The following is a 25674-nucleotide window of genomic DNA, read 5'->3' as shown; positions in this document are numbered from 1 at the left end:
AGAGGGTAGGCTGCTTCTCCCTCTCCCTCCCGCTCTGCCTACTTGTGCTCTCTCTGCCAAATAGATAGATAATATCTTTAAAAAAAAAACAAAAAACAAAAAACCCCACAGAATCTCCTTTTCAAATCTGAATTTCACAAAGTAAGGCTGACTTGGGATTCAGATGTTGATTGCTCATTTGTATTTCTGCTTCTGGAAACTCCCTGTTCACATTTTTGTTCATTTTTCCTTTAAGGCGTATTACTCTCTTATTCAGGTATGTGCGTGTGCACACGTGTATGTCGACAGAGATATATACACCCGTTAGATTTCTCATACCTGTCATGGTCTCTTTTTCAAGTTTGTTTATATCAGTCATTTTTACACTTATAATCAATTACACTTATAATCAAGCTTTTATTTTTAACTGTTTTCTTTAAAGATTTTATTTGAGAGACAGCGTGAGCAGGGAGAGGGTGGGCGGAGGGACAAACAGACTTCCGGCTGGGCAGGAAGCCTGATGTGGGGCTGGGTCCCAGGACCCTGAGATTATGACCTGAGCTGAAGTCGGATGCTTAACCAAACTACCCAGGCACCCTCAAGTTGTTTGTTTAAAAATACTGTCACACACACACACAAAAATGTCCCAATACCTTTACACTTACAAAGCTAAATATTCACATATATATTCCCTCAGCTTTTAATTGCTTAAATATCCATTTGACAGAGAGAGACAGAGAAAGAGGGAACACACTCAGGGGAAGTGGGAGTGGGAGAAGCAGGCTCCCTGCTGAGCATGTCTTAACATTTAGCTCCTTATAATCTGTCCATATATGTGGGAGCATGAAGTGATACTCTAACAAAAACCTTCCCTCCAAACAGTCAATGTTCCTGATGTCATCTGTTGACTGATCCATCCCCTCATTTTGTGCTATTTCCTGCTGGACTATCAAGTTCTTCTATAAACAAGAGTATTTTCTGGAGCGTTCTATCCTGTCTTACTACCGGTGCTAATATCTTCTACTTATTACTACTTTTTTGTTTTAATTTTTTATTTCAAATTTCTTTAGCTATTCTCAACTGTAAATTATTTTGACTGAACTTAAATACTTCTGACCCATTTCCAAAAATCCTTTGGGGCTTTTATTAGAGCTATAAACCACAACTGTAAGTTAATTTGAAAAGAATCAGCCCTCCAGGGTGGAGAGGAGGGAAATGGGTACTTGTAGACAGAGCCGGAGGTGGTAAGAACTGGCCTTCTGGGAAGACAACCGTATAGTCTCCATCATAAACTTTCATTTTTTTTTTAACTTTTTTTTTTTTTTAATTTATTTATTTGAGAGAGAGATAGTGAAAGAGAGCCTGAGAGGGGAGAAAGTCAGAGGGAGAAGCAGACTCTCCAAGGAGCAGGGAGCCTGATGTGGGACTGGATCCCAGGACTCTGGGATCACGACCTGAGCTGAAGGCAGTCGCTTAACCAACTGAGCCACCCAGGCAGCCCTTTTTTTAACTTTTTACTTATTTAAATAATCTCTACACCCCACATGGGGTTCATACTCACAACCCAAGACCAACAGTCTCACATTCCTCCGACAGAGACAGCCAGGCACCCTGTGAGTATAAACTTTTAGACGTATCAATGCTTTTGACCCAGAATGTCCACTTCTTGATATCTAGAAATCTCCCACATGAGCACAAAAGATGTGCACTGCAGGAGCGCCTGGGTGGCTCAATGGGTTAAGCCTCTGCCTTTGGCTCAGGTCATGATCTCAGGGTCCTGGGATCAAACCCCGAATCGAATCGGGCTCTCTGCTCAGCGGGGAGCCTGCTTCCCCACCCCACCTCACCTGCCTCTCTTGCCTATTTGTGATCTCTGTCAAATAAATAAAATCTTTAAAAAATAAAATAAAAAGTAAAAGTGCACTGCGGCACATTTTGCAACAGACTCCAAACAAAATAAAGTAAGTGACATCGCAGAGACTGATAGGAAGGTATGGCAGAGCCACGTGCACCGAGGAGGGAGGGGGTCCTCGATTTAATGTGACGAGGAGCAGATGGCTAGACAAATGCCTACACCACGAGCCCATCTACTGTTTTACATCACAGGACATGCTCTAGGAGAGGAGGGCAGCCAAGTGCTTCCTGTAAAGGATAGGACAGTCCGTATTTTTGGCTCTGTGACCTGTAAGGTGTCTGTCGCAACTCTTCAGCTCTTGCCGTTGAGGCGCCAAAACAGCCCAGGACAATAATGTGAACAGACAAGTCTAAATGGAGTTTAGGGAGAAAACCAGCCAGTGGGATGGATTTGGCCCTCGGCCTGTCGTATTTTGGACTCCGGGCCCAGAAAGAAGACTGACAACCGGTGTCAAGGTCTGTAGGAACTATATGGCAAGCACTAGCCTAAGAAGTTTACAAATACTCACTCGTTCAACTCATGTAAGCCTCCTAAGAACGTGGAACGGAGGCTCTCCTTCTGCACATCTTACAGAGGAAGAGACTGAGAGGCTCTGCTCAAGGTCACACAGCTCTTCAGCGGAACCGGGATTCAAACCCAGGCGGTCTCCACGCAAAGACTGTCCTTCGGTGTCACTCAGTTTAGTCCTCCGGTGGTGTCCTGTTTCTCTGAATAGTGTGCTTCTAGGATCCTGAACCAGCCACCTCGATAAAGAATTTCATTCTTATAATACAGAAAAAGCATGACTGCTTGGGAAAAGACGCGGTTTATCTCTCTTGATGTTGAGACCACAAAACACTACCATTTGACCAGAGTCATCAAAAAAAAAAAAGTTAGACACACAAAATGATGTCAGCGTCACGCTGCCTGCTGTACCCCCAAGTTCCAGGGAAAATAAGGACCGTGCCTGTTTCAGGTACGGAAAGTCACACAGGAGAAGAGTCCAGACTTTTTAGAGAAACACAACCCTAAGTCTGAGTCACAGCTGGGCATCTCCCAGACAAGTCACTCAACCTCTCTGAGCCCTAGCTTCTCCACTGGCAAAAGAGGCTGGGACACAGATGCCTCAGGGGTTGCCATAACCTTACAAGAGACCATTAAGAAATGGGGCTATGAGGATGCCTGGCCCCTTTCCTGTTGCCCATTACATAAATTCCTATAGGATTGGCAGGTCCATTCCTGCCTGTCTGGTCCCCAGCTAGCTGCACCCTGAGAAGCCAGAGCCTGATTTGTCCACAGCTGCAGACACCTTCTACCAAAGGCTAGCAGAAGAACTACAGCCACAACAAGAACCAAGGATGGCCAGGCCAAGGGCACTGCCAGCACCCCATGTGGTACAGCCTAGGAGTGGAAGGGAGGTGGAGGTTGGGGGAGCAGAGTCTAAGCCCTGAGGAAAAGTCTCTGCAAGTTACAGCCCACTGACTGCCGAGTGTCCCAGATCCCAAAGCCAGAACTGGGGAGAGGGTCCATTTTACAAGTGGTCAAGGTGAGGCCCAGAGAACCGGACAGGGGCTTCTGAAGGAGCCTAGGAAAGCATCCACCCAGGCATTCTCCTGAGGTCCTGACCCAAGTTAGGCCAAGGTCAGCCCCACCCCCAGGTGCTCTGTTGGACCAAACACATGAATTTGAGCACAGGCACCGAAAAGGGGACATGCGCCCTGCAACCCACTGTTGTCTCTGGGCTGCCGGCCCCACTCACTTATCTGTCCCCATCAGCGGCTGTGTGTGCCGTCCCCGGCAAACAGGATCTCATGGGATTTTCGCCATCAGTCTGGGATATGGTTACCCAGCTTGACAGGATGTGCAACAAAGGACAAGACGGGAGCTTGACAAGACAGTAAGGTGTTGGCAGTGTGGGTCCTTCCAAACTGGCGCCAACAACTGGATTGAGCATGGCACAAGTGGGGTGGGGAGGTTCCTTAGGGTAAAATGGTGGCGGCTGTGGGATCTGGCAGCAGACCCCCCTGGGTTCACATCCTAACTTCTTCAACATGCCACCCCCCTTACCGGGGAACCACCCCTACCCCCACAAGCCCTGGCCTGGGACATCTGTCCCTTTAAGGCTCTGGTGGGCGGGCCCAGCCGTTCCCTTGGAGCTCTCTGAGCTCTTTCTGGCTTCCAAATTCCTGGCCTAAACAGGAAGTGAGTCACAGCAGGAGAATGCAGGGCTCCCGGCCTTAGGGAGACATTCAAGGGCAACCACAGGTTCCCCAGTGGGGGTCGGGCCTTCGTGGGGTGCTTGGCTCCCAGGGAAGTGGGACAAGATTTCGGCATCTGCTTGCATCGCTGGCTGGCCCACAAGTGACAAAAGGTCTCTGAGTTCACCCGAGTTGACTGGGGTCAGGCAGGAGGTCCCACAGCCGTCTCTTTTGGTCACTAGCCAGAACCCCAACACCAGGGTTTGTGGAACCCATACCAAGAGCACGCGAAAGGATTTCTAGATTCTCACAACACTGCAAGGAGGTCACCTTTGTCATCCCTACTTTCCAGGAGAGCAAACTCAGGCTCAGGTTAAGGAACCTGCCCTGAGTCCTACCACCCCACACCCCCCAGTCCTTGTGAATTTGAACCCAGTGCCTCCTACAGGATGGGGCGGGGGGCAGGGGGTACAGATCTGGATTAGGATCCTGGCTTGGCCACTCCCTGACCCTCGGTGGAGAGGCCCTCGTCCTTCCAACCACTACGTACTGTCTGCTCCTGCGAGGGGCAGGGGGACAGGCCAAGGGAACGCACACAGCCTCCAGGGAAGACAGGTAGACACCAAACAAGAGCAGACATGATGAGAAACAAGAACAGTGCAGGAGTGGAGGGTCAGAAGGGTTCTCCCAGGAGGGGACACAGAAGATGAACAGAAAAGAAGGGGACAGACAGGGGCGCCTGGGTGGCTCAGTGGGTTAAAGCCTCTGCCTTTGGCTCAGGTCATGACCCCAGGGTCCTGGGATCGAACCCCGCGTCAGGCTCTCTGCTCAGCGGGGAGCCTGCTTCTCCCTCTACCTCTGCCTGCCTCTCTGCCTACTTGAGATCTCTGTCAAATAAATAAATAAAATCTTAAAAAAAGAAGGGGACAGACAGCCTTTTCAAAAAGTGGGCAGAAGGGCAGCTCGGGGGCTGACGTAAATCAGAGAACTGCAGCTGATAGAGCCCCTGAATCGAGTAAATTTTAAAAGGAGGGAGAGGCCTCTACAGGAGAAGGTTCCAGTGGGGTGGACACTGGGCCCTGCCAGGTCACGCCCAGGACGGGAAATCCTCGCTGCTGGTACCCACTGAGAACACCAGCAGGAATGCCAGGGCCTGTGGCCCAAGCTTGGTCCCTCCTCCCTGGCCTCAGAAGTGGCCAGTCAGCACCCTGGAAACAACTGACCGCCTCCCTGCCCCCCCATCTCTTTGGGGCCTCCCAGCCTCCCGGGCTGGGAGCCGTGAAGGACTGCAGTCACTGGTCTGGTGACCCCGCAGGCCAGTTACCCGTGTCGGGAACATCTGTCCACGCTCTGGCTTCCACCGCTTGAGTGAAACCCACGTGGTGGACGGAGGGCGACAGCCCTACCTGGGAGCTAACTTAACGTGGGATTTCTTTGGGCTGTCAGGTCCCAGGCAGCTCCTCAGGAACCCACCTGCTCCTGTGTTGAGGTCGAGGTCAAGGCCATGCGCCACTGGGAAGAGACAGTTCCTGCCCTTGGGAGGTGGGTCTGGAATGAACCCCGGAGTGTTCCTTATGACACTCACTGCACCTAACCTGTCCGCTGACCTCTGCACACCCCACTCCTCCCCCAGAGTGCTCTCCCCTTGCTGGGGACAGCTTCCAGCCCACCACTTACCAGTCTTGAGAGATCACTTCACCTCCCCCATGGAGGAACGGAGAGCATGCTCACGGCCACAGTGCCAGGGACCCTCCCATTTTAGGCATTACCTCAGTTCATCCTCACAACCCTCTTTACAGATGGGGAAACTGAGGCAGGGGGGCTCACGAACTAGCCAAGACGGGTGACACAGTAAGCACGAGGCTCCAGGCCTCGCACGGGTCAGTGGCCACAAAGCCAGTCACCGAAGCCTCAGCTCTTGATCTGGGAAATGGGAGACAGTCTGCATGGTCTGGAAAGAGGTACCAAGTGCGGTCTGGGGCATCTCAGACCCCTTCTGTATACACAGGCACACACAGAGCCATGTTTTATAAAAGACATCCAGTACCTCGAGACAAGGCAGGGAGACTTGGGGTGTGGTGGGCGCACCCCACCCTGCGATCCTGGGGCAGGGACTGGTCCCTGGGTTCCAGGTTGAGATAGCGCAACAGCCCAGCTCCCCGTTCTACTGCAGGCCACACGTGGGCACCCAGGAAGCCACGCAGGAGAGGAAGAACTCCTCACCTGGGACCTTCCTGTGTGATCTCCCCCCCACATGCACTACTATGAATGTCATCTTTAAAATGTAAACAGACGTAACCAGGTGGCAGGACTTAGGATCCATTTTTGTGTTCTTCTACAGATACCCTGTCCCCACTCCCAACCTTTGCATTGGCGTATGTGGGTGGAGAGCCCCGGAATCTGTATTAAACCCCTCCCGAGGTGACCCAGTCCCAAGCAGGTGCAGGAGAGGCGTCCTGGGGGCACACCTGCTGGGCCACTCCTGGTGAGCCATGATTCACCACACCCTGAAGGCTTATGGGTGTAAACTTCCTCCTGCCAAGCCCAGGAAAGCACCCTGCCCCGGAGGAACCCGCTCAAGTCCAGACTTCCTCCAAGCCTGCGGGACTGAAGGTGGATGGGCAGGCAGCGCCCCAGGGGAGGGCCAGAGTGCTCTGACAGCGCCAGCTGCCCTCAGCCTCAGCGATGGCAGAGTCCAATGCCACTGGCCACCTGCCTAGGAAACAGTCTGGAAAGGGCCAAAGCAACATTCCCTTCTACATTTTCTGCAGGACACGCCTAGGTGCTTGCACAGGGATCCTCAGCTGGAGGGGCTTAGAAAATGCTGGCCCCTGCGGCCCACCCCAGGGAGAGCCATCTAGCTTGCCTGAGCATGGCGGACTCTGATGGGTAGGCAGCCTGAGAACTGTGCCATCTGCGGGAAGAGAGCAAACAGGGGGACACAGAGGCTGCAGGCTCATGGAGAACCCCGGGGCGATCCCTCCTAGACTCTGACGAGGGAACAGAGGATGAGGACACTCAGCTGCTAACAGGCGTGTGTTCACCAGCTGTCACGGGAGGCACTGTCCCTCCCACCACCCCCCACCACCACCACCACCCCCCCCGCATGGTGGGGCCGCCTCCACCTCACAGACCCCCAGGGTCAAGCTCTTCACCACCACACCCTGCTTCTCGACACACCGTGAAAGCCCAAGAGGACAAATGAGGGACTTTTCATGAAAACCTAGGAAATTTCAAGCCACCTTTTACCCACTCGTTCCTTCAAGAACTGTTCCGGGTACCCACTCTGTGCCGGCCACAGATGCCCAGGGAGCCTGGGTTTCCGATCTGGTGGAGAAATCGATGCCGTAGGACCACAAACAGCAATCCGTCTTGTGAGCAGCAAGAGACCGGAGTGGCGTGCAGACACAGAGGGAGGAACTGCTCAGCTCTTAGTACACAGGGAGTATGCATTGATCTCCGCACTCGGGTCTTGGTGGCCACAGGTCATTCTTACTGTGGCTCGCAGTCCAGCACATCCGACAAACACTGAGATGCGCAAGAGTCGAGCCTTAATATGCCAGATCCAAGTGTTCACAAGCACCATGCCCTGTGTTCGGCTTCCCCTGAGCCTCAAACAGTACATCACAACTTCCTGGTAGTTACCAATTTCTAGATTCACCTTGAAACCATCCCTGCCACGGTGGTTACAAGACTGGCTTTTGGGGAAGAGCTGGGGGAAGCCATCAACCTCCTCCCCCGGCACCCAGGGACCACTGGTAGGGGCTTCCGTCCCCCGAAGGTATCTCAGCCCTGGCATCAATACCCCTAAGGAGCTATCCACGGTCTAAGACGCTCCTCTCAAATCTCAAAGCTAGCGTGGCACATACCTTGGTGGGTTTCTGGAGGACATCGGGGTGAGGAGTCCACTGGCCCAGGTGGCTGAGAGCAGCCCAGGGAACGGTGGCGGCAGGTGCCCCGAGGACCGGAGCCTTCTTTCTCCGTCAGCTGCGGGACTGCTCTTGGCCTGCTAAGCCTGCCCACTGCGGAAGCTGGATCCAACCCAAGACTCCTTTACGCTCTCAGAGGCAGGTCTGTGCGTGATCGGGAGCCCTAAACACTGCTGGCAGCTCACAGTGGCACAACCCCAACCTAAAACGAAGGAAAGCCACGGCCCTCACCAACAGGTACACTCGTGGTGTGCCAGAGTTCTGCACCAAGAGCCTCTGCAAAGCAAACACCCCCTCAACCTGGGTTCAAAGGGTGTGCTGCGGGCCCCCCTACCCCCACCCGAGGGCTCAGACCCAGCGAGGCGAGGCCTCCTGTACTTGCCGGCCTGTGACATCTCCTAGGGTAGGCACTCAAGTCTGTCTGAAAACGGTCACACTCACATGTGGACTTCTGCTTTGAAAACTAACCACCTCACAGCACAAAAGCTTCACTGTGTGTTTAATACCGATCCCTCTGGCTTTAAACTGTGCCGGGACATGGTGGAATCAGTCCATTTCCAACACTGGAGACTCTAAGTTCATCTTCCACAGTGACTTATGTCCCCCCACCAAGCGTATTACCCCACACTAATTTATAAATAACCATCAATCAAGCTGCATATTTTGTAATGGCTGCATACATGAAAGGCAATTATTAGGAGGGTTGCTCTTCAAAACTATTCAGTTTTGGGGTACCTGGGTGGCTCAGTGGGTTAAGCCTCTGCCTTCGGCTCAGGTCATGATCTCAGGGTCCTGGGATCGAGCCCCATTTCGGGCTCTCTGCTCAGCGGGGATCCTGCTTCCCACCCCCACCCCCACCTGCCTCTCTGCCTACTTGTGATCTCTGCCTCTGTCAAATAAATAAAATCTTAAAAAAAAACCCAAACCACTAAGTTTTTACCTTTGGGGAGGACAAATTACACAGGACTTCATATTAATGTCTTTTTTTTTTTTAAGATTTTATTTATTTATTTGACTGGCAAAGACCACAAGTAGGCAGAGAGGCAGGCGGGGCGGGGGGGAACAGGCTCCCTGCTTAGCAGAGAGCCCGATGCGGGGCTCAATCCAGGAACCCGGGATCATGACCTGAGCCGAAAGCAGAGGCTTTAACCCACAGAGCCACCCAGGCGCCCTGAATGTCTAACATTTAAATTATAAAAATGCATGTATGTGGTTTTTTTTTTTTTAAGATTTTATTTATTTGACAGAGAGAAATCACAAGTAGGCAGAGAGGCAGGCAGAGAGAGAGAGAAAGAGAGAGGGAGGGAAGCAGGCTCCCTGCTGAGCAGAGAGCCCGATGTGGGACTCGATCCCAGGACCCTGAGATCATGACCTGAGCCGAAGGCAATGGCTTAACCCACTGAGCCACCCAGGTGCCCTGTATGTGTTTTTCTTAATGTGCCGTTGCAAAAATTATCAGCCACATCCCAGAGCGCTTCAAGGGCTCCCCTGACAGGGAGGCAGACTACAGGTGTAGATGTAGATGCCCCCAAGGAATTCAGCTCATTGAGATTCACATCCTTTTTTTTAAAATTTCCAATATACCTACTTCACAGACGATGAAACCGGCCCAAGGAGGCACACTTACCGAGGTCCTCACACCCAGTTAAGTGGTGGAGTCAGCATTCAAATCCACAGGATTTCGAGCAAAGATTCTTCCTTCAGACAAGGGGGCAAAAAGCAAATGAAAATGGTAAGATCACCCTGCCTACAATGGTCCAGGTTCCCGACACTGGCTCGGAAGTAGGGAGAACCCTGGGGATGCTTTCATTAACCGGTACTTTGCCGAAGGTCCCTTGGTTGGACCCATTAATAATTTACTTTAATATTTTAAATATGAATTCCTTTGAACAGACCACTTTTACCTTCAGAAATGGAGCCCACAGAAATGTCAAGAAACTGTGTACCATGTTCAGTACAGCACCACTGCTAATTACGAGAAGCGAAAGGCCCATCCGTACAAGGGAGGGCCATCCGGTCCTAAAGTCATCAGCATATATATCCTGATGCGGAAAAGATAGAGCCGTGTGGCCAGACTTCGGGGAGTTTTCAGGGTTTCTTCAAGGCATTAATACCATACAAACGCAACAGAGAGGTCCTCGGGAACGCAGAAGAGCATCAGTGAGACTTCCAAGTTTTCCCCGAGGACCACCCGATCCGTGTTGCACCCTCCAAACCCATTGGGTGTCCTACCTAGGCTGCCGTCTGCCGAGCTTCACAGAGAAGGAGCCGGTGTGTGGCAGGAAGTTAAACCCTGGATCTCAGCGCGTCACATGCATCAGTGCAAACACAGAGTGGGAGGACGGCCAGCCTCGGGGTGCGGGCCTGCTGCTCACCCAGATGTCGAACGGCACACCCCATGGGAACACTGCGGTGAGGAGTCTGCGCGCTGGCGGTGGTGGGGTCAGGTCACCTAACACAGTGGTAACATCTTTCAGGGAGGAGGAGCAGGTCCTGCGGACATCTGACCACAACGACCGCCTTTAACTAAATTAAACGGATGAACCTTCGGTTTCTTGTGGCTTTAGAAATAAACAATGCCTTCTCTGGCAGAATCTTTCAAGTCACCTCCCCAGCCCCACAGAGTCCAGAATGTATCTCTGAAGACGCCCCTACCCTGTAAATAGACACACGTAGGTAGTGTATCTCAGGAAGCAGCAGGCTCTAACAAGCTCTATGGAATCAAAGGCAATGGGTGAGGTCAATATAGTCACCGTGCCCCTCAAAAAATCATGCTGGGGGGGCACCTGGGTGGCTCAGTCGTTAGGCATCTGCCTTCGGCTCAGGTCATGAGCCCTCTGCTCGGCAGGAAGCGGGCTTCTCCCTCTCCCACTCCCCCTGCTTGTGTTCCCTCTCTGGCTATCTCTGTCAAATAAATAAAATCTTACTCAAAAAAACCATGCCAAAAAATTAATTATTCACTCATAATACTCTTCCTAAAAGTAACTCTGCAGCTTGTGTTCCCAACTAGGTCCCCAGCTCCCTCCACTTCCAAACCCTCCCGTGGCGTCCTGCACCTTCCCTGCGCTGGGGTTGTTGCCCGCTCTCAGGCCTTGGCCACCCCCTCAGACTCACACAAGCAGCAGCCAGCCCCACTTTCACGACTGGAGGGAACCTCAACAGCCCAAAGACACAGTTTGGCAAGTTTAATGTGTTCCAATAGCCTGGGGCGGGGGGGTGGTGGTGACGGGGTGGGGGGGGGGGGGATTCAGAGGGCTGGTTCTTTTCTAAAAGTCTGGACTTGATTACATCAAAAAAGTTAATTCAGATGTGATGACCAAAACAAAACTGCAGACAAGCCCCATAGTTTCTCGGTTTTTTAAAATTATTTATTCATTGAATGATTTTAAGGTGTGTACCACTACTCCAGTTGGGTAAAACCACATTGAAGAATTTGACTGTGGGTCTTTAGATTCAGCCAAATGCTTTCCATTAACTTTGCTCTATAAAATACTAAACATTATAATTAAGTTTTTAATGCTTCAGCCATGCTCAGAACACTGCGGTATAAGGATGAGCTCAACCCACTCATGCCAAGTCAGGGTGACGGGGACAGATCTAACGAGCCATGATGTCTAAAAGAATCCGAGAATCTAGCTTAAAAGATAAAGGGAGGTTCTGTTCCCCCCAAAGTAAACTGTTAAGTTTTAAGATTCAGCCTATACTGCTCTCAAGAGGGGGGGGAATGGGGGGGCGGAAATCAATGTTATTAAAAAAAAAGTACCACACAATACTCAATCTTCCATGATTTGTTTGTATCTAAAATGGCACAATCAAAGCCTTCAAAAATCTAGCAGTCAGAACTAAGTCTTCCAATGAGAAGAAATCACGTTCCTTTCTACTCCTAGATCTTAGGGTTATCTTGTGCTCAGGGGGGCGCGGGAGAGATCAATGAGACAGAGCAGGCAAACGGGTTCCGGTGAGGTTGACAAACAGCATTTGAGATTAAATGCAGTGGAAAAAAGTAACGAGTGCTAAAGTTTTTAAAAAGTTTAATGGAGCCAATAAGGCATATAAATCGTGTTCTGGCAGACATAAGACCTGCTTTCTCTTACCAAAGAAAATGGCACATGTTTTATCAAAATTTGACAATCAGGAGTAAAGGGTACTGAGATTAAGCGTCAGAGCACCAACTAAAACAAAAACAACAAAAAATTTTTTAAAAAATTATTTTTCAACTCGGAGGGAGGAACTAGAACCAAGGCATAAAGGGGAGGTTTTACATCTGTTCCTCAATCTCAAAATCCTTTAGGAAGAGGAGTTCTGGCCACTTGTGGGCAACTCTTCACACCACCAAACGCCAATTCCAGAATCTAAATTGACAACGATAGAAAAACAAAGGTAACTCCAAATGCGTTTCTGGGCATATTCCAAAGGGAAGCTTAAAAGTATTCATAATACACAGGCTTGTCTGTTTCACGTAAAATGACAGATTGCTGTAATTCTTCCTGCTATTATATTCAAACAAAAACTGATCCACTTTTGCAAAAATTTGGAAACACCGCACTTTCGTTCCTGGTTCTAGTACGGAATTGACTTTTTTTTTTTTTTTTTAAATAAGGGCTAAATCTATATTGAGTACAGAACTCCAGCTCACACATTCCATTCACCTCCCACCCAGTCAATGAAGATTATGGTTAACTCAGCAAAGTTTCTTCACAGAAAAATTATTATTAAATGGCTGAAGGAATTGCAAACTTTAACAAAGTGCTGTGAGTAATTACTGGAAAAAACCCTTACACTGATCTGCAATGGTCTTTTCAGGATAAAAACAGGAAGTTAACTGATACTGGACTACAAGTTTGCAAGGAAACATTTTCACTGTCCTACTTGATATATAATATAATAATAGGATAGAATAAATTACAGTACCTGGCAGGCTGACATCAGTTCTTCATCTAAAAAAGACTATCATTCAGTTCAAGATATTAAAAAATGAAGAGGAAACAATCAAACATGCTCTAAAACATTGTGGCTACAAGAGGTCTTATAGGGACAGAGGATCTACTCGGAACCTTTATTTAGGTCTACCTAACATCTAGAGAGCCTCCATGCGATTCCATCTCTTCCAGAATGAGATTCCAAACTGCACTTGTTAGGGGAGAGGGACTGGAGACGGCTACTTAAGTTCTGACCACGTTATTAGCAGATAAAAGACCTTTATCTTCCGCCATTCCAATGGAAACTGCACACAAAGTAGGGCATTCATGAAAAATGTACTACAGGACATGAGAGACTGGAATACCTACCCTCCCCCACCATCCGTCTCTCTCTCGCTAACACTGACCCCAAAAGGAAGCCCATCCTCCAACTTCATGACCTCTCTATCTCTACTTCAGGTCCCCCTGGAATGCAGTCTATGTGTTTACATTTACCATAAGGAACAGTACCCTGCATGGGAAGTAGTACTCGTCTTAGAACGGGAGTATTTTAAGCCTACGGGGTCTGTCTGGGGGCAATTTAATAGTATTGCTACTTTTAGAGCGCTAACACACACAAAGTGAATCCGTTAAAGTTCTGTGTATTGATTCAATATTAAGTATTAATTGCATGACCATCATAGCACCTCTTTACATCACACAATCACCAGAATTAGAAACTGCTTGGAAAACGAAAAACAGGGCACAGTCCAATCGTTAGAGGTCGCACGCTGTGACTCGAGAGCCCAGGTGCATGATAGAGTGCTGCACAAAAAAAAATTTTTTTTAAATAAAAAATAATTTTTAAAAAAATGGAAGCCTGCAGATTTGACGAGGAAGCCAAATCGTGGGTTTGAGATAATTTTAGGAACCTGGCAATACTGTTGAAGCAAAATACTCAACACAGCAGGAAATGGACCAAGGAGGGGGGGGCGGGGGGGGGGCAGGAGCATTCTATAACCAAATAAACATCTGATATTTCCTTTCCCTTTGAGAATAAATACAGTTAAGGTCACTTTTAGCCTTGGAACGGATATATGTTTGCCTATGATGATCTTGCTAATGACTACACGGTATCTGATGTCCTCTGCTAGGATTATAGTTTTAAGAAAGCCATAGTTACAAGAGGCATCTACTGTTAAATACCTAGAACTTCCTTTTATGGCAACCACTATAGAATTCACTTGTCTTAAACAGTGAACAAGGGAAGATGGCCTCATGTTTCCTTTGCAATAATAGTATATGTTGAGGATCAAGTGGCTTTCAAGCAGCATGGTGGGTGTGAAAATGTTTGCAGTTTAGATCATTCTGTTGCGTTTATGGGTTGGTGAGTCTGTAATGACATCGCCACACTGGGCTGAGGTACGCTTTCTAGTTCCACCATTGTCCAAGTGGAGTGCCATTTCTTCTGATATGAAAGTGTTCAAATCGACATCATGGAGTCCATTTCTCCTTCGACTAGCATTCGATCCACTGCTTACATGTGTAGGAGAGCCTGGGGTACTCGAACGCACGCTTATACTAGCCATTGCACCACTAAGACCTAGGAAGAAGAAAAAAGGTTTTAGAGTTGCTCAATTATGGAACCCTCTCGAAAGCAACCCACTTTACGTTCAATGTTTCATAGGGTCAAAGAAGGTCTCCCTGTTTTCTTAAGGGGGTCACCAAGGAGCAGTTACGTTTTCTTCTGGAAAAAAACAAATCGCTGGGCTCTTGACGTAGGAGAGGTTTCATTGGTAACACTACCAATATTTTCAATATTGGTAATTACCAATTACTAGAAGTGTATCAGGTTGCAAGCATCATGCTAGGTGTACATATTTATCACAAAACCCTCCCATCTACTCTACCAATATGTATGTTACTTGTAGCTTATGGCTGAGGTCAGCAGATGCTTGCTTTGAAACAGGACCATTTAGTTATGCAGTCACCATCCCCAACAGATCCTTCCAGTGTGTGTATGTACACACGGGAGCAAGCAATCATCTCCAGGCCTGAATGGGTTTCTTCCAACTACCCCTCCAGATGAGCTGACTTTATAAATTTATCATCCAAAACAGTGCACTCTTGAGCCCAAAAAAGGGGTCATTATTAAAAACTGTGCCGGGACATCGAGTACAAAGTCAGTCTGCCCTTGGACAAATCAAGCTATATCGTCACCCAAGGTCTGGACTGTATTTGGTAGACACTCCTTTGGACAGTCTAACTTATTACCATATATAATCCCTCAGAGAAGGGAACACAAAGATGGCATAAATAAAAAATCCTGCTGCTTTCAAGGTTGAATTAAATCCAGAATAGACCTAGCACTCATCGTTGGACACTCATTCCATAGACTCTTGAATAGCTAAGGAGGCAAACATACATTCAGCTCTGAAATATACAGGATAAACCCGTGACAGGCCCAAGGGAGGCAGGAAACGTTAACCACAGCGTTGAATTTGAAAACTTCACATCACCAACAGTGGCTGTGCCTTATGAACTTCCCTTTGTTATTCCAGCCTCATACGGGGATTTAGTTATTGCTAGACTGAATTTATAGAAAAGGATCTAGCATAATCCATGTTCCCGAAGAAAAGAACTTAGATTTTAGAATAAGCTTACAGGTTGGCTTGGTAGGGGCCCATTTTTCCTAATCTTATATGCCCTGTAAATGTGATTGAAATTTAAACATTGAGAAAAAATTCTCTACTTTCTACCACATCAAATCTATTAATAAACTCCCTCCCACACTGTTTTTACGCTGCAGATACTCTGAACATGCTCAGCCCCGTGGCCTCAACAGTCTCCCTCCATTAGGTTGATCCTATTCTGCAACCCAATTCCCTGCCTGGTACCTAGAAGCCCCCTCACTGTTCTCTCTGTGGAAGATGTGTCTTCCCGCCCCAGTGGTGACCAAAGGGTGATCACAAGCCCCTCTGTAGCTCCACACGGTTCCAAGGCTGGTGTCTATTTTAAAAACATTTATATAACAAAGGCACTAATCTTGGAGCACTTCCTGTGTTGGGCACTAGGTACTTTTAAATTTCATCCTCCAAATAATCCTACAACATCTGGATTACCGCTTTTGCAGATGAGAAACCAAGGTTAAAAGGTTAAGCAAGCGACCCAAGGTCACACAGCCAGTGAGCAAGAGCAGGGACTCAAACTCAAGCCCCAGCGGAAGATTTCCCCTTCACTGCGACCCTGCCCGTTCTTAAAGTCAACATTTCAGTAGGAAGTGGCCACAGCGTCTAAGGTCTGGCTTGCCTTAGGCTTCACTGAACAGTTAGTTCCTCCCTTCCTGCCCTCTGCGCTCCACCTGAAGAGCGGATGTGTGCTGCCAGAGCAAAGGACCTGCGGTTCCTTTCGAGGGTTGGGCCTGCGCCTCCCTTCCAACGTTGGCTCCTGCCGATGAGGCCTCTAGTTCCTTCGGCAGCTCCTCCCAGTGGAGGCTTCTTTCCTGGTTCTCCTACCTCTCTCTCACTGGCTCCTCTTCCCTCCTGTTTGAAACTCTCCGCTCCTTTCTATTCTCGAGCCTGTCGGTTCCTTCCTCAGTGGCCTCTGCAGGCTTCTCTTCTGCCCCTGATAGGCTGAGGTCACCCACAGTGGTGCCCTTGACCCCTCAGCTGACCTAAAGGCATCATTTTCCACAGAAGCAGGCATTTCTCCTAAGCTCAAGGACACATCCATATTTCTAACTGCCTGCTAGACATCTCCAGTGTTAAAACACCAAAAGGGTACTATGCTTCCTCCTCAGCCCACACCGGTTTATTAAACATACAGGAAAAGAAGGGAAAGCAACATCCCTGGGCTCATCTTAATACAGCGCACTAGGATCCTTTGTCTCTTCCTATCGACAGGGTCGTTTCCTATCTAAGGTACATGGTGCCTGGCACAAAGCAGTCACTGAATTCTGAAAACAGCAGAGTGCTTCCAAGTCCTGCCCATTTTGAAATCCACTGAAATCCAAAGCTGCTGAGGTTTATTCACCTCTCCAATGCCTGGAAACAAACCCAGGTGGCCCTCTTAACTCTTTGCCATCAAGTTTTAAAAAACTCAACTACTCCCAAATTGCTGGCAATTTTTTCCCAGCTCTCCACCAGTTTGAGGGGAGGGCTGTGCTTTCTTTTTTCTAACCTACCAGCCCGTAACAAACTACTAAAAGGTGTCCATGAACTTAGACAATAATCTTTTCATAGCTGTTTCATAATGCAGGAAGTCCTAAGGTAATTACACTGTAAAATGTGGGTCTTCAGCATGAAACTGGCCAACTCCAATAATTAAAACTGAGGATCCCTTTATCATTTGAAACCACCAAAAGAAGTCCAGCAATCCCCGCCCTTCCCGCCCCAGAAGCCCTCTTGTTAACATGGTAACAAGTTTAACACCTAAGGACAAATACCCAAGGCTCACAGAATACTCCACCAGAAGAGAACAGGCACATCAAGCAAATACTTCTATTTTGTTTCCACTGCTATGCTCCATGAAAAAGAAGAGATATTAAGTTATCAATTTCGTCAATTTGAAAATTCCTAGAAAATAGCAATCTTTTCTCTGTTGGGTGTACGACTCAGGGCTTAGTTTGGAAGCTTAAGTCAGGTCACAATGTGCCACATTACCTGCTTCCTATCTACTCTCAGCAGTGAAAATTCTTTTCCAATTTTAGCGATCTAAAATCTTTCCCAAAAAGACTTTTTGTAAGTGTCAAAAAAAAAAAAATTAAGATGAACAACCAAAAAATATATTATTTTAAACAGCCCAAATTTTATTTTATAAACCAATGACAGCTACTGGAAGATGCTTCAGGAAACCTTAGCTAAGCCACATGAACAATCAGGCCTATACAAGTACAGAGTCTGAACATGCTTCAGAACTAAAAAACTAAGTTGTACGGCCCAAGGGCATACAACTTAATTTCTACCAAAACACACTTTTTCAAAAAGGGCTATGGGAATATCAATTGACAAAAGCAGCAGAACAAGTAGTATGATTAGACAGAAAAGTCTCAATTGCTTAATACAAGATTAAACTCAATCAGTTTTAAAGTTTCTGCATTCATTTTAAATGATTAGTGTAGGAGTAGGGGTAATAAAAAAAAAAAAAGATTAGGATTTCATACTTTGAAAAGAAAGCTCCCACTGGAGCTAAAACAAAGGCACAGTCCAGGTTATAGGAATCTAGGTTACATGGTCAATTGTTAAAAGTAGCACATAACTATTATTTTCATTCCAAGTTCATGCTTGAGATAGTTAAGAAAATCCTGTTTTCAGAATTAATTACATGTCATTCCAGTTTCCCAGCATGGAGTCAGGTCACAGGCACAGAAAGAGCAAGTGCAGAACCGGTTCAGCTCCCTTCCTCCGTCGGCAGCCCGAGGCCTGGGGGCTGCATCTACACTGTCTACTCACTCCCCAACCTCCTTCAGCCTGTGAGGGCAGAGGGCCAGCCCAGGAGGAGAAAATGCGGCTGTCATTACGGTTGATCCACTTAGCACAGGCTCAGGACCCTGGGCAGATCTGCTCCACCAGTTCTCCCATCTCCAGTATGAAAATGGGGGGGGGGGGACTGGAATCCCCACCATTTGAACGGAGTGATAACTTCCTGACTGGAACACCAGGACACTGGTATTCTTGCATTTCAAATGAATCACACTATTCAGTGGGTAGCGTTCCCTCTGCAGTGGTGTTCTGAGGTTTTAAGCCAGCAAGCACTGTGTGTAAAATGTTGTGTTTTAAAATGCACCAGGGAATAACTTCAAATCATTAAAAAAGGAATTCTACTAAGATTTTAGTAATTTGAAGTAGATACCACTCCCCACCCCAATATGTAAATTGTAATACTGAATTTTTATTGAAGTAAAGCACACTAAATCAAACCAGTTACAAAGATACATGTGTCACACCAAGAAAACATTTTCAGTTATGCTGACAGCCCAATGCTTTCAAATTTTTCAAAGACAGTTTTAATGCCATGGGAAAAATGCTCACGACGTTAAAATGAAAAAGGCAAGATACAGTACCATATATGCAGTATGATCTCAACTATGAAATAGTTTTAATATTTATACATTGAAAAAAAGACTGAAAGAAAATGCACCAAACATTTAACTGTAGTAATCTCTATATAGTGGGATAACAAGATACTGAGTTTTTTACTTTTCGGAAATTTTCAAAACTTTCCAAGAAAGTGCTATTTATAAAACAGGAAACTAGTGGAAAAATTAAACTCAAATGTTAAAGTGCTTCGTAACTACCAGTACTAGGTGAGTAAACGGAATGAGGCATGGCTACGTGGACTCCTTTTCACGTCAATGAAAAAATGTCCGACAAAATTGTACTGCAAGTTCAAAATCAATTTCGTATCACTGACGTTGGTAACTTTACTTAAGTCCTACCCCAGAAAACTTCAGCAGCTAATATCTAATCTTAATATACAGAAAATGCCACTTTTCATCAAAAATGTTAATGCTATGTTAATTGCCTTCATTGTTCTTGTTCTCAAAAGCTGGCTTGAACTAAGGCCATCACTTAGAAATTCCAGTCTGCAGAGGAATTTTAATTAAAGAAGAATCTTTGAAGTAATCAATTTTAAGCAATTAAGTGAGGAGACTGCTTTGGTGCATTAATCTCTTACATCCTAATTTCCACATAAGTTTTTAAAAATATTTTACTGTTAAGTAACTATCAATGGTGCTGGTATTTCAGGAAGACGCAGACTGCAACAGTCAACAGGCATCTATGAAGTCCCTACTACTGTGTTCCACACGCTGTACCAGAAGTACAAACACGCAAGAGAAGGAAGGACTTCGAAGACGGATGGATCAAAATACCCTATAGGTCAGTTCCAGTTAGTCCTCTGCAACAGAAAGTTACAAGGAGTTTCGTGTATAGCATGCCAACAGTTTAAAAATACTTAACCTAAACATCTTTGTTAGCTATCAAACATTTGTTTCTAAATATTTAGCTCTATGGATGGAAGGGGACAAGAGGGAAAGGGGAAGAAACAGAACCAAGCACAAATAAATCCCTCTTAAATGTACTGGATTTCAGGTGTCTAGCAAATTCTATCAAGAAGCCTTGTTCTCACCAAAATCTCCTCTTCGGTATCACTCTAGTGCACACAGGTCCAAAAATGTTTTCCAACAAATTAACAAAAGCTACAAATACCTGTCTGCTCAGAGAACAAAAACCCTATTGCTTCAGGCTGTCTGGAATCCACAGGTTTCCATAAGCACTAGAAGAAGGTATCAGTTTTATACATTGAGTATGACAAATTAGGAATTTGCCTTACATTTTTTCTAGGTAAAAGTTCCTATCTGACCTTCTTTGGTTTTCTGAAAAAGCCCTATACCCAGTTCCTCCAGACCGAAGAATCTTTCAAGCTATTGTATCACAGGCCCCTTCCCCTAGCCTCTAATCAACTGTGCTTAGTACTTAGTGTTAGGTAAATGCTGGGCAATGGAGAGGCTACAGAATGACAATACATACTTTATTTTTAAAGGACCACCACTTCCACAGAAAGATCTGAAATGCAGAAATCAGAACTCTTAATACCACATCCACCAAAAAGGGAGGGTTTCAAACCAGAAAAGGGTTCAGATGTCAGACTTCAATACTAAGGAGCTGCTGTCTTAACTAAGTGCTTTCTTTGAAACAACAAACTTTTTGTTTCTTTCCTTTGTTTGAAATTCTCCAGGGCTACATTAAAGTCTAGCCTGCCTAAGCCCCTTTCACTACTTACACCAGGGAATGGGGCAGCCCATTGCCTTTTTAAAACTAATTTAAACATGAAAGGAACTTAATACTTGGCAAAGTGAGATCCTAAAGCCAAACGCCAATGGCAGCAATTCCCAACAGCGCCTACGATGACAAAGACTGTACATGCTAGGGCCCTCTGATATGAATGGATGGAATTTTACAGAAGAAACAACCCAGGCCTAGTAAGGTTGGTTCCTAAAACCTTGGTCAAGAATGTCATCAAAATGACATTTGGAAACAAAAACCAAGTGTTTTTGATCTGTACAGAAGAGTCTGAACCACAGCCAGGAGCCTCCAAAGACCATCTAATGAGATGACATCAATGAGGCGCTTTGAGTAAGAGTGAAGTCTGCCTTGGCATCCAGCTCCTTCTCCCAGCCTGGTCTCTTTCTTCCCTTCCATGAACGCATGCCCCATTCCTCTCTGGACCCTTTTCACCTAACCCCCTCCCCAATAATGAATAAAACTCAGAACAAGGAGACCGGATTTCAATCTAAGGCTTTCCAGACACAACACTAGCTTGGGTAAGTCAACTGAGAATCTGTCCATCCAGTAGAAAGAGAAAAAGCACCAACTTCACTGGTTTGTATCAACATGAAAAAAAAAAAAAAAAAAAATCCTAGCAAGTAACATAGTAACTAACAGTAAATTTTACATTATCCTTCCCCTCTGGAGTGATATGTGCAATTTAGAAAGTCACCCTTACTGAAAGGGGGGGGGCGAGTATCCTAAAAGGCTATCCAAACTCTAGGTCTACTTTTGCACTGAAATCCACCAAGAGGCAAACAGGGTGCTCACAGAACTAAGCAGAAGTCCCCCTTCTCTCAGGGTAAGAAACAGTACAGTGAAAGGGTAGGTAGATACTTTGCTTAGTTTCTCATTCAATCTAACACCTTACGAAGAGGAGGAGACTGCCTTGCAAAAGTTAACCATCAGGGTGCCTGGGTGGCTCAGTCCTTAAGCGTCTGCCTTCAGCTCAGGTCATGGTTCCAGGGTCCTGGGATGAAGTCCCATTTCGGGGTCCCTGCTCAGCAAGATGCCTGCTTCTCCCTCTCCCACTCCCCCTGCTTGTGTTCCCTCTCTCGCTGTGTCTCTATCAAATAAATAGATAAAATCTTAAAAAAAAAAAAAAAAAAAAAGTTAACCATCTTGCCCAAGATCATAGTGGGAATGTAGCCTGCCTACAAGAAAGCATAACTACTCTTCCTACTAAAGTGAACCAGAAATACAGGTCATGAACAATTCATCCTTAATCCTACTTAACAAGACTTACTTATGGTGAAAATGCCAAAAACAGAAAATTCATGTATGGAGTGATATCTTTAGAGAAGAAAATTCTTCTTTCCCACCCCACCCCAGGGCCCACGGGGGAGGGACCACAATGTAAAAATGTGTAGGAAGCACAATGGTTAAGAGCATGCACTTTGGAGACAGGCAGATCTGGAATATCTATTCTACCACTTATGAAGCCAAATAAGCCCACTCTCTTCAACAAAACTGCAGTAACTCAAGGCAAGTGAGAATTAAATGACAACCTCCTTAGCAGAATGCAGGCATAAAGTAAACACTAACATAGCTGTAACGGTGCCATCATCTTCAAGCCCGGTTCAAAGTATCAGTTGTTCTAATTTAAGTAAGGAGTTTCCTCTGTAGCTCTCCTAGCGTACACACCATTCCTTGTACCCTCGCTGCAATCATCCTGGGATCTGTTGATCCTCAATTCTTCCTAAAGGTTCTCTACCCCCCACTGTGTTGTATCCATCCACGTAACAGACCTCTGAACTCTGTTCAACTCAGAACACACCTATGCCAGTTTCTTCGCCAGATTCTGTTAAAGCCAGGAGCTTTAAGACAAGGCCCTGCCCTCAGGTAGTCCCAGTCTATTGGGAGAGACAGCCAGAGAAGCAAATCCAAACGGGAGAAGACTAAAAAAGCTCAAGGAAAGCTTCGGAAAGGAGAAGTGCAAGAAAGCTTAATTTTAGAAGAGGCGCTTGATCTATCTTTAAGTATAAGCAGGCAGAGGGAAAGATCTGGAAAAGGTCAAGGAGACATTCCATAGATGAGGCCATATGGCTAAGATATCTGACCCAAGGTCAAGACCCACCCAAGGTCAAGACCCAATCAGAAGGAATTTATAATGCCATGCTGAATTCTGACTTCAACCTATTAGCCATAAACAAAAGCTATTTTTCACTGAAGTGACAAGATCAAAAACATTACTCCAGTGGTCCCAGGAAACACGGACAGGCAACTGGGTCATCTCAGGGCCAGGAAGCAAGAGCAAGAAGGAGATTATTCCAGAGCCCAGGGCTCATCTCCTCCAAAGACTCTTCTCTTAACGCACAGCCAGGCCACACAGTAAAAGATCCCTTTCTGCCTCTGGAGTATTTTTACACATACCACATCCCTGGCATTAAATTACCCAAGTATGTGTTGACCTCAACAGAAAAGTACTCGTTCTTCATTTATACATTCCCAGAGACAGCAGAGAATCTGCCATGTGTGCATCTGAATGGCTCAATGAGGACAAGACAGGTATTTGCTAACAGGCTGGAACTACTCTATGTGAAAGAGGTCTGCAGGGATGCTGTGGTGTGGACATCTACCAGAGGACAACGGTGCACACACACCAGGCAGTCAGGAACAGGCTAAACTACAAGTAGAGGGCCTTGTGGGAGGTGGTTAGGGCTTAAGATCTGGGGAGTGTAGGGGACACCTGAGTGGCTCAGTCAGTTAAGCAGCTGCCTTCGAGTCAAGAGTCAAGTCATGATCCCACGCTCCTGAGATCGAGTTCCACGATGGGCTCCTTGCTCAGTGAGGAGCCTGCTTCTCCCTCTGCTGCTCTGCCTGCTACTCCTCCTCCTTATGCTGACAAATAAATAAAATCTTTAAAAAAAAAAAAAGTGTTGGGGAGTATAAGCTAATCAGTGGAAGAGCCTGGGGGGGGGGGGATCGAAGCTGAAAGAACATAGGAAGAAAAAAAAAAACAAAACGAAAATTCCACATAAGAAAGAAAGGATGGCTAAGAGGTAGAATCAGAAAGGGAGACAGAAAACCAAAGAACAGTCGAGAGGATTTTAGGTCCATCTGAAATTGTCTATTACGTTAAAAAAAAGGTAGCAGGTACTATTCAGCACTTGCTAACTTTTTGATGTACTTATTTTAAGACAAGAATTAAAAAGGCAAGGACAACAATCAGTTTATAGTACATGCTTATGTATTTCTCAGACTTCCTGTTAAGTTTAATATCCAGATGACTAGATCTCATGGTACACAGGAAAAAAAGCAACCCATAGTGGAGACAAGTGCCAAAATAAAGTGGATTATAGTCTTTAAACCTCAGTAACCAGAAGATTTGTCTGTAACTGTTTGATAACCACTGATATATGTATGACTGAAACTGCATTAACTCCTAGGCTGACGAGGTACTAATCAGAAGACCTTACTCATTACCACACCCTCAGTGTCTACAGGAAATAAATGCTCTGTTAAGTATCTTACACCTTTGTCATTTTTCTTCAAATAAAATGTGTAATTTAGGTGTGTGTAGGTGTGTTTGGTACAGGAGAGTACTTAGGAGCCAATTAAGAAAAACTATGGGGGTGGGCGCCTGAGAGGCTCAGTCAGTGGGGCAGCTGCCTTCAGCTCAGGTCATGATCTCAGGGTCCTGGAATCAAGCCCCAGGGAGCCTGCTTCTCTTCTCCCTCTGCCTCTGCCTACTTGTGCTCTGTCAAAATAAATAAATAAAACCTTTAAAAAGAAAAGAGAATAAAAACTGTCCTCTCATAAAAAGGAACAGGATGATATGACCTCCTACACTCATGTTTGCGGTTTAAAAACTTAGTAAGTATACTTCAATATGCAACTCTTTTCCTAAGTCCCCCTTCTTTGTAGGTCAAAATCTCACGAATTTAGACTCTCCTTCCAATGCAGATCCCTAAAAACTTCAATATGACTTCAACTACATTTCACACATCTGGCTAAGCAATTATATGCAAAACTAAACTGACAAGAATGTACTCCACTGAAGATGGCTCCAAATACATTGTAGGAGATCTGGACAGCTTTCACTTCAATTTAGACTATCCAATAATTCCGATCACAAGGACACCTGGTTACAAAGTTGGTCATTAATCTGCCTTACAATTTAGTCAACAATGCCCTATCATATGAGAAATCATTCCAATCACTTTAAACACTCAAACCAGACTAGCATTCTCCTCAATAGACTGATGTTCTCCAAAGCCACTAAGCGCAAAACTTGGTGTAATTTATGTTTCTGTATACTCTTCCAAGGGGCCAAATTACCTGACCACTACAGGAATTCAGCGTAGGAACCTTAGGACTAGAGTACACAGAGTCTCCAGTATATGGTACTTGAAGTCTATTAAAGGGAAAGGTTATTTGCCTACACAGCTTTATTGTTAAACTTTCTTGAACTTCACAATTTAAATACAAGTCAAGATCATGAAGTCTCTTCTTAAAACTACATTGTTTTAGTAAATCCAAAAATTCACAAAATGACAAATTACAAGCTGAACAGTCAAAAAAAGGCGGGGAGGGGGAAGGGGGCGGGGCAAGGGAGACCTGGCACTTTTTACAAGGTATACAACTGCACTAAGATTTTATAACAGGAGTGGCATTTTTGTGTCTTAAAACTATCTTCTCAAGTATAGTATGCTACAGAAAAAAGAAACTTAAACGAGAGAGGTATGGAATGAATCATAAATATACCTGATGATAAAGAAAATCAGAATGCTCAGACACAACCACATCCAGCCCTACTGTGCGCGGACAGGCCAGTCACCTGACACTATATACACTTCCAGTCATTTGTTCCAAACTTAATGGTAAAAGAGGTGAACTCTGGAACTGATAAAAAACAGATCGAACTCATTTTTGCCTTGAGTTTGAGAAGTTCTAATGGCATGACTATTCCCCTATATTAGAAACAGCCACCAATCCTAAGTACTGCAT

General features: G+C 46.0%; 1 protein-coding gene across 2 annotated transcripts in view; it reads right to left on the bottom strand.

Moving 5' to 3' along the window:
- Positions 1-11346: 11346 nt before the first annotated feature.
- C14H16orf72 (chromosome 14 C16orf72 homolog) overlaps positions 11347-25674 on the bottom strand; it is a 28279-nt gene continuing 13951 nt past the window's right edge. Inside the window, exon 4 of one of the 2 annotated variants that reach the window (XM_044233425.1) lies at positions 11347-14501. In XM_044233425.1, coding sequence (XP_044089360.1) covers positions 14257-14501 — 245 coding nt within the window. In that variant the 3' untranslated portion in view covers positions 11347-14256. Of the gene's footprint in view, positions 14502-17684; positions 19796-25674 lie in introns of those variants that run through there. The other variant, XM_044233426.1, reaches the window with a different exon arrangement.

The sequence above is a fragment of the Neovison vison genome, chromosome 14, assembly GCF_020171115.1.
Source record: "Neovison vison isolate M4711 chromosome 14, ASM_NN_V1, whole genome shotgun sequence".
Lineage (NCBI taxonomy): Eukaryota > Metazoa > Chordata > Mammalia > Carnivora > Mustelidae > Neogale > Neogale vison.
The sequence above is the reverse complement of the archived record's forward strand: the minus strand, read 5'-3'. Positions and strand labels throughout refer to the sequence as shown.